The sequence below is a fragment of the Microtus pennsylvanicus genome, chromosome 11 (assembly GCF_037038515.1).
Source record: "Microtus pennsylvanicus isolate mMicPen1 chromosome 11, mMicPen1.hap1, whole genome shotgun sequence".
Lineage (NCBI taxonomy): Eukaryota > Metazoa > Chordata > Mammalia > Rodentia > Cricetidae > Microtus > Microtus pennsylvanicus.
Window position 1 is genome coordinate 51,458,830 of NC_134589.1, and position 9,202 is coordinate 51,468,031.

Genomic DNA, 9,202 nt, shown 5'->3' on the forward strand with positions numbered 1-9,202 from the left:
GCATGCACGCACAGACACACACAAACACACTATATAAAAAAGAACATTTATTCAGGACTCAGGATGCTGAGGCAGAGGTAGCCTGGGCTATATGGTGTACAGCTAGAACCTGTCTCAGGAAAAAAAATTATGTAAGCTTTCAACAGTATCAGCTGATGGAGGAAGGCCATTGGTTAAGTAATAAAGAAACTGCTTGGTCTCATAGGTTAAAACATAGGTGGGAGGAGTAAACAGAACAGAATGCTGGGAGGAAGAGGAAGTGAGCTCAGAGACGCCATGCTCCCCTCTCCCGGGCAGACGCGATAGCTCTGCTCTCTGAAGCAGACACGATGGAGCAAGCCGCCAGGTCAGACATGCTGAATCCTTCCCGGTAAGACTGGTGCTACACAAGTTTATTAGAGATGGGTTGATCGGGATATCAGAATTAGCTAGTAAGGGCTAGAGTTAATGGGACGAGCAGTGTTTAAATGAATACAATTTGTGTGCTGTTATTTTGGGGCATAAGCTAGCCAGGCGGCCAGGGTGCTGGGGACACAGCCCCGCCACTCCTATTACTACAATCAGCTGTGATTGTTGTAAAACTGTGCTATTCATAGACAAACGCTAGCGATGGAATGGTAGCATAGCCATACAGCATAGCTATGGTTTTTCTTAGAATCAAGTAGAATTTTTTCTGACTTTATAAACAAAAATCATTTAAAAAGAACTGCCAGGTTTCTGATGAGAAGTAATCAAGACGACTTTAAAAAGAACAATAACAAGAAGGCCAGGCATGGTAGTCCATGCCTTTAATCCCAGCATTGTAGAGACAGAGGCAGGTTGATTGCTGTGAGTTTGAGGCCAGTCCCTTCTAAAGACTGTGTTTCAGGACAGTTAGGGCTACACAGAGAAACTCTGTCTCAAGAAACAAACAAGGTTGAGAGGAAAGCGGTAAAGATCAAGACGGATACTGTGGCCGTAGTGTGGGTTCCGTAAGATCCTTCAGGGGCCTGCTCACTGTGAATTAATGTCAACTCACCATGGAAGTCCAAGAAAGCACCCCTGTCTACTTTTAGATTCAGGTCTCAGCCACCAGTTTTGACTGACTCTTTGAACATGAGGCAAGAGCAGTTCTTAAACAAGACCCACAGTGGATTCGGGGACTTTGGCCCACAGTAGCACAAGGGGACCTGAACAGAGGCAGAGAGTGCCCTAGCAAGGGAGACTGTACCTGTGAGTCCAGTCCTACTTATTCCGAGGAGGAAGGTGGCCAAACCCTGGGAGGTGGGGTGGGAAGACTTAATCCTGAAGGGAGTATACCCACGGGGCACATTATGGATGCTCAGCCTAAAGCCTTGATCTCAAAAGTCCCGTTTCAGGGTGTTCCAAGGGAAACTTCTTGGACCTCTCTAGGCTATCCTGTTGGAACAATGAACACACCTACTGTACCTGACCTCCAACAAAACCTCTGCATCTTTGCCAAGGAGATGCTCATTTCCACTGAAAAGCACGCCCCCACCCAAAGCCATTCCACTTCCCTCATCGCCACTGCCTGCTGCTCTTTAACTGTGTTCCACTAAAATTGGGTGGGTGTGGGGCTTAGCTAGCTGCTGTACTTAGCTCGGGACTGGGCATGAAGACCTAGCTAAGTGAACTAGATGGGGCCCTATCTTTGCAAACGGCTGGGAAACCCAGAAAAGCGAAGGTGGGTATCAGATACCTGCTGCTCAGTGGGGTGGGGAGGGACTTGTGGGCCGGGGAACCCAACCACACCAAACCCTGGTCTAGGCGTGGCTCCGTGGAGGCTGGCTCTCAGATCCTCTTAAAAAGCGGCTTTTCTCCCAGGTCCCAGGATTAGCCGAGATGGGCAAGTACACGATCCGGGTGGTCACTGGAGACTCGCTTCTGGCGGGCTCCAGCAACCCGGTGCAACTGTGGCTGGTGGGCGAGCATGGGGAGGTGGACCTCGGGAAGCAGCTGCGACCAATGCGGAGAGGGGTGAGTGCGGGCGACGGCTGGGCTCGCAGAGACCCGGCGACCAGGGATTCCTCAGGGGTCTTGGGGACTGCGGGGGAGGAAAGGAAGTCTGACCTCCAGAGAAGGCTGCCAGGGATAGTGTCAGGCTTAGGTGAACCTACTCCGAGGAAAGCCGACAGTGAAAGGAACCGGAGAGACTCCTGGGGAGAAAGAGGGACGAGGATGAGTTACCTCTGGGGGCGCAGCAGGTGCACAGGGAGCCTAGAGCCCAACAGAGTGCCCTGTTCCTTCCTCGCCACCACTTAGTTCAGGTCTGTTTCCTGGGGTGCTTCTTAGAAGCAAGAGGAGCCAAGCTTCTCTGAGGGCTTACTGACACCGCTGCCCTCACTGAGGACCCCAGACTTGCTGAGGAACTGTGTCCTATTCCACAGGAAACGCAGCTGGAGATCGACGTCCCCGTGCATCTAGGACGCCTCCTGCTGGTGAAGATGCACAAACACAGAGGTCTATTTGATTCTGACTGGTTCTGCAAGTGGGTCACTGTGCAGGGCCCTGGGACCCAAGGAGAGGTCTTTTTCCCCTGCTACAGTTGGGTGCAGAGCAATGAGACGATCTGTGTATCCGAGGGCACTGGTGAGGACTCTGGGGGTCCCGCTGAAGGAAGGAGGTCGTTGGGCGTGCTATGGAATAAATAAAAGGAAAAGATGAGAGAGATGAGGGTGAGGGGAAGAGAGAAAGGATGAGATTGAGAAGGGAAGATAGAGCAACCCTGGCACAGAGCGGTGTCCTGAGAGGAGGCAAGCTCTTGTGTCGGCCTTTCAGCCCTGAAGGTGAACGACGACACTCAGAGCCTGTTTAGGAAGTATCGAGAACAGGAGATGGAGGACCGAAGGAAGCTGTATCAGTGAGTTCAGGAAAGCCTTTGATCGTCCTCCAAATCCGCACCCCCCCTCCCCCCACTGCCCCATTCAGGACTCTGTATTCGTCCACTAGGTGGGGCTCCTGGAAGGAGGGGTTAATCCTGCCTGTAGCAGGGAGTACACAGTGGGACCTCCCCAGGAACCAGAGATTCATGGAAGATAAGGATTTCGATTTTTCCTTCACTCTGGTTAAAATGTGAGTACGTGGTTGTGTTTGCGCGGTTTCGCCTAAGCTGCAAGGTGGCCACTTGAGTGATCTTCTTATATGCTGTTCTTTGCGCAGGTTGAAGGAATTTGCCATTAAGGGGACTCTAGATTTTGTAAGTTGTGTACAAAAGCTGGAAGATTACCAGAAGGTATTCCCACGTGGAACTACTGCTCTGGCCGGTCAGTTACCACAACTTCCCAGAGTCTCTACACAGAATTCCAAACCAGGGATTTGAAAGAAGAGGGGAGAGGGTAGAAGATGGGAGGACAAATTTAGAGGTCACAGTGTTCTCCACCTATGTCCTTAGAGCGGATTCGTGAATCCTGGAAGGAGGATGCCCTCTTTGGGTACCAGTTCCTCAATGGTGCAAACCCCATGCTCCTGAGGCGCTCTAAGAGCCTTCCAGACCGGCTGGTGGTGCCTCCAGAGATGCAAGACTTACAGACCCAGCTGGAGAAGGAGCTCCAGGTGCTAACCGCCTCTCCTTACCTCCCCCCCCCACACCATTCCACCACTTTGCCTTCTACTCCCTCCCCTCCTCTCTTCCAAGTGTACCTCCATCATCTGTACCCCCCTCCGCCTCTATCAGAGTCCCTTTGTAAAACTGATTTCTTTAGACTAGCCTGCAAAGTGATGGGTTTCCTCAGCACTTGGGGTTTCTCAACTTTGGTACTATGTCATTACTACGACCTACATAACCCTTTGTTTTAGAGTACTTCCCTATGCAGTAAGGTTCTAGTAGTAGCCCCAAACGCTTACCTATTAGATGACAATAACACATCCTTTGTAAGAACCAAAAAATAATTCCAGACATTGCCAAATGTTTTGGGGCGATGAGGTGCAAAATTAGCCTGCGGGCCGGGCAGTGGTGGCGCACACCTTTAATCTCAGCACTTGGGAGGCAGAGGCAGGCGGATCTCTGTGAGTTCGAGACCAGCCTGGTCTACAAGAGCTAGTTCCAGGACAGGCTCCAAAACCACAGAGAAACCCTGTCTCGAAAAAACCAAAAAAAAAAAAATTAGCCTGCAGTTGAAAGCCTTGATCAATATAGTCTTAGCTCTTTTTCTACCCTCTTTCTCGTCTCTACCTTCAACCTTTCTCTTCTCATGAGACAGAGCTCAGCCTTAGTCCTAAGAAAAAGCTTCTGGAGAGAAAATCCAGACTGAACAAGCTGGATGTGGTGGCTCTTGCTTGTAAACCCAGCATGTAGGAGGCAGAGGCAGGCATAGCCACACGAGTTTAAGGCCAACCTGCTGTACATAGTGAGCTCCAGGCTAACCAGGGCTATGTTATAAGATCATGTCTCAAAGAGACTGTCCCAAAGAAAGGAAAGGAGGAAGAGGAGAAAGAGGATGGGGAGAAGAAGAAGGAGGAGGGAAAGGAGGGGGAAGAGAGGGGAAGAAGAAGGGAAGAGAGAGAAGAGGAGGAGGGGGATTAAGTAGAGCCTTGAAAAAAAGACTTAATTTTTGGAGGAGGGAGTAAAGGAGCAATTAGTGCTACATTTGGCTAAAGCTTGTCAAGGGTGTGTGAGGGCACAGGCTGGGAATTGTGGTCCATGGTAGAAGGCAGAAACTTCACCTCAGTGAGGTTCAAGCACCAAACGGCGCATCCAGGGCTTTACTTCTGGGGAGATCAGTCACGTAAAGTAAATTGTTGGGTGGTAGAGAGGGGATTCACTTTGGCAAGCGGGTTCAGATCTGACTCAGCCTCTCTGTCTACCCGTGGCCCGATCCCACAGGCTGGAACTCTGTTTGAGGCTGACTTCTCCCTGCTGGATGGAGTCAAGCCCAACATCATCATTTTTAAGCAGCAGTATGTGACAGCCCCTTTGGTCATGCTGAAGCTAGAGCCGGACGGAAGGCTCTTGCCCATGGTCATTCAGGTACGAGGAACACACGACTTCCCTAACATGGACTCCCTTTAGGGCTTTAGACACGCAGGCTCTCAACACCTATCCTCTCTCTTCCCCCTGCGCCAGCTCCATCCACCTCGGCACGGATGTTCCCCACCTCTGCTCTTCTTGCCCACGGATCCTCCCATGGCCTGGCTCCTGGCCAAGATCTGGGTTCGAAGTTCTGATTTCCAGCTGCACCAGTTGCAGTCACATCTGCTGAGGGGGCATCTAATGGCCGAGGTCATCTCTGTGGCCACAATGAGGAGCTTACCCAGCCTGCATCCCATATACAAGGTATGTCAGGGCATCTGCCCCTCGGCATCTGCCCCTCTGCATCTGCTGTTCAGAGTTCACACATACAACCCCAGGAGGCCACTCTTCAGGGTCTGCTCTGCAGCATATTGGGAGAAGCAGCCGCCTTGGTCTCTGTGTGGATACATGAACACACACACACACACACATGCACACACACACACAGAGAGACACATACACACACACAGAAATCCTTCTATGGAAATCCTGAAGATGCGCTCTTGCTATGAACTAGGGAAAAAGTAAGAATAAGTTGTACATAAGAATTGCAATTCAGAGTGAGGGGTCATCTGAGGGGCAGGGAAGCGTGGGGACTCAGAACAAGTGATCCCTAGTGAGAGAGAAGGACTGTGGCTATGCTGGGTATTAGGTGTTACTGTAATACTAGAAAGTGATTAGCTTGTTGGGTAGGAGGAAGGGTGTGGGAGAAGACAAGAAAGCTGCAGTACTTGGAGAGGAGAAGTCAGAGCCATATACTTATAGACATCTGTCTGAGAGCATTGAGAGGAGGGGAGTATATGAGGGGGAAGCTGAAGATACGGGAATCAGTCAGCAGGAAACAGAAGTACCTGAAATCACTGTACTGCAGGAATTTCTCTAGGATTTGGGCTTGGTGCCTCCGTAGTACATTTAACCTGAGACGTGACTCTAGTTAGTCTCACCTCTACAGAGCAGGTAGAGACGGAAGGAGCAACAGACGGACATCCACGGAGGTGAGGGAGCGGCAGAAGCTGTGAGTCATAGCACCCAGGAGAAGAAAAGTGTTTGAAGAGAGAGGCTGGTTATACCCCCAGATACAGCTGGGGAGCTGGCCCTGCTGCAGGGGAGGGAGCTTTGTCAATATGGAGGAAGGACTTCCTCTGGAAAGTGGAGATGTCCAGGAGTCTGGCTGTGGGCTGAGTAAAACCTTCGAGTCATGAAGGTAGAGACTCCTCAGGATGCTAGCTGAGAAGAAGAAATGAAAGATTGGGATCCTTCTGTAAAAGGAGGGAAGGGGAGGGAAGGGGAGAGGCGGAGAGGGGAGGGGAGGAGAGGGGTGTAGAGTCAAGGAAGAGTTTTCTTCTACAGGGCATTGAAAACCTAGAGAGGGAGAGATGGGGGAGACAGAGACAGAGAGACAGCGATAGGCAAAGAGAGCCAAAGAGAGACAGTGGCAGACAGACGGAAGAGAGTCAGACACTATGAGTCCTAGTCAAGGCAGTGGGGATCCTACTGGGTTCTGGGGCATGAGACCAGTGATTGCTGGAATTATGACAGTGAACACAAGAGTGTGTAAATAAGTAGTGAGACCTTGACCTTTGACCTTGGAGGACTTTGGGAAGATATTTCTCTATCTCTCTTTACCCTGACCCAGTCCTCCAAAGGGAAGGACTCTCTGTCTCCTGTAAGCGTTCCTCTCCTTTCTGAGCATGGGTCTTTCCATTCCCCTTGCCCTGTGGATCCTGCTGTTTCTGTTGTTTGACTATATCTCGTTTATTTTCCCATAACCAGCTCCTCATCCCCCACTTTCGCTACACCATGGAGATCAACATCCTGGCGCGGAATAATCTTGTCTCTGAATATGGGATTTTTGATCTGGTATGGAAAGGGATGGGTGAAGGAGGAGGGGTCTCTCAAGGGTATCTCCCTCGCCCATTCTTCCCCCCCCCCAGAGTCTGCTTCTCTCACTGAAGGGTGTCCTTCACTTGCCTCGTACTGGTCCCAATCTCTCTCCACCCTGTTCCCTGGCTTGTCTCAGGTGGTGAGCACAGGGAGTGGAGGCCACGTGGACATTCTCCAGAGAGCCACAGCTTGTCTGACTTACCGCTCCTTTTGCCCTCCGGATGACTTGGCTGACCGTGGGCTCTTGGATGTGAAATCTTCTCTCTATGCCCAGGATGCCCTCAGGCTGTGGGAGATCATCAGTCGGTGAGGAGGACAAGAGAAGGAGAGAAGTGGGGGCGGGGCGGGGCGGGGCAGCAGGTCCCAAAGGCCCTAGCCTGGCCCTGCGGCTGAGCACCCTCTCCTCTGGGGTGCAGGTATGTGGAAAGGATGGTCGAGCTTTTCTACAAGAGTGACCAAGATGTGAAGGACGACCCTGAGCTGCAGGTCTGGTGCAGAGAGATCACTGAGATCGGACTGCTGAAGGGCCAGGAGCGGGGGTAAGGCACGGGGTCCTCCCGAGTTACCTTGCGTCAATGCCCACACATCGGTCAGCGTTCCTCATCTGATACCCTGAAACCCTTCCCTAGGTGTCTCCTGGGACTCCAGAAGCCCCAAGCTCACCCTTTCCTGCAGCTCCTTTGCCTTCTCATCCTCCCACAGGCGTAGCTTCCGATGCTCCTAGGAGACACAACCTCACAGCAAGCTCCCTTATCCTCGGGCTCTTACGATCTTTCTGCCCCTCTTGGGGAAGAACCCTGAGCCTTAGGTGTGCGAGTTGTGTTGGGGATGTATCCACTGGGACTCGGCTTCAAAGCTCTGCATTTTGACTGGCTGTGGTTTTCTGTAACGGTCTCCATTCCACATCTCTTTTTCAGTGTACGCTATCTGTGAGCCGTAGGCTCTGGAGGCTGTGACTGGAACAAGGCCTTTATGTATCTCTATGTATTTTTGCCTGCCTGAGATCTGCCCCATATGCTGGTCTCAAATTTAACTCTCTTTATTTCCCCAGGTTTCCCCTATCCTTAGAGTCCAGGGCTCAGCTCTGCCGTTTCGTTACCATGTGCATCTTTACATGCACCGGTCAGCATGCTTCAGCCCATCAGGGTCAGGTAATCCACGTAATCAGCTTCTCACGGGCTTCTGGGATAGGGGGAAAACATCACATGTCTGGGCAGTCGGCCTGAGTTTGTGAGTGGATCTTCTAACTGCAGCTGGACTGGTATTCCTGGATCCCCAATGGCCCATGCACCATGCGGAAGCCCCCACCGACCTCCAAGGATGTGACAGAGAAGGACATAGTGGATGCGATGCCTACTCTCCAGCAGGCACGGATGCAGATGACATTCACCAACTTCCTTGGCAGACGCCAGCCTGTCATGGTTAGACATAGATGCCTGGGCCCTGGCCTAGGGGTGGGAAAGGCAGCTTGGCCCAGGGCAGGATTCTTGCCTAAGAGAAGCCCAACGGCCTGAGCCATTTCATTTTCTCCCTTGCAGGTAGCCCTGGGGCATCATACAGAGGAATATTTCTCAGGCCCTGAGCCCCGGGCTGTGCTGAAGCAGTTTCGGGAGGAGTTGGCTGTCATGGACAAGGAGATTGACGTCCGGAACGCAAGCCTGGATCTGCCCTATGAGTACCTCCAGCCCTGCATGGTGGAAAACAGTGTGACTATCTGAGAGGCCTCACCATCTCAACCCCAGAGGAAGCCACGCTCTCTTTGTATCATCGTCATAGTCTTTTGTCCTTGGCCACATCCTTTGGTGACTAGATAACTGCCCATCACACAGTCCTGGGGAGTACACAGAGATCATTCCCATTGCATTTCAGAATCTGGAACCTTCCACAGCTGTGCTCTTCCTTAGCTTCAAATCCCTGTTACTCACTTCTCTTCCCCACAAGGATCCGATTTATACATTAATTAAAGTCTGATTAAATGATAAAGCTTGGTTATTTAAAGTGAGGGAAAGCGAGGGAAAAGGGGCCTTATTTTGTTTCCTGCCTTCTTATTCAAATAAAGGCAACAAAGAAAGATGTCTTTCTGAGACAAAAATTTTTTTCCTCAGGGGTTTCTTTAACATCTGTAAACTAAATGACATTGGTCATGGCTGACTGAGTCCAGTGTAACTGGGAATCGTGGCTTTTAACAGTGAATTTTAACTTTAGGCTTCTTTGAATCCTCAGTTGACACATCCCTCTGGCCACCTGCATTAAAGTCTCCCGTGCATCTCCCAGCTCAGCATCAAACTGCCATGGCCCCCTCCCAAGCTG

The 9,202-nt window shown here is 51.2% G+C and overlaps 1 protein-coding gene across 1 annotated transcript; it reads left to right on the top strand.

The window, feature by feature from the left end:
• The first annotated feature begins 1,830 nt into the window (after positions 1-1,830).
• On the top strand, positions 1,831-8,979 carry LOC142831972 (polyunsaturated fatty acid (12S)/(13S)-lipoxygenase, epidermal-type). Its single transcript, XM_075942392.1, has 14 exons — positions 1,831-1,977; positions 2,388-2,589; positions 2,779-2,860; positions 2,950-3,072; positions 3,160-3,263; positions 3,392-3,552; positions 4,823-4,966; positions 5,063-5,272; positions 6,782-6,868; positions 7,029-7,198; positions 7,309-7,431; positions 7,944-8,043; positions 8,146-8,313; positions 8,431-8,979. The coding sequence occupies exons 1-14, from the start codon at positions 1,843-1,845 to the stop codon at positions 8,608-8,610; spliced, it is 1,989 nt and encodes a 662-aa protein (XP_075798507.1). The 5' UTR covers positions 1,831-1,842; the 3' UTR covers positions 8,611-8,979.
• Positions 8,980-9,202: the final 223 nt, after the last annotated feature.

Bases quoted from the DNA above. Each gene is read 5' to 3' on its own strand.
- LOC142831972 (XM_075942392.1), top strand. From the start codon at position 1,843: ATGGGCAAGTACACGATCCGGGTGGTCACTGGAGACTCGCTTCTGGCG. The intron at 3,553-4,822 runs GTGCTAACCGCC...CCGATCCCACAG, and splicing joins AGCTGGAGAAGGAGCTCCAG to GCTGGAACTCTGTTTGAGGC. The intron at 8,044-8,145 runs GTAATCCACGTA...TTCTAACTGCAG, and splicing joins CTTCAGCCCATCAGGGTCAG to CTGGACTGGTATTCCTGGAT.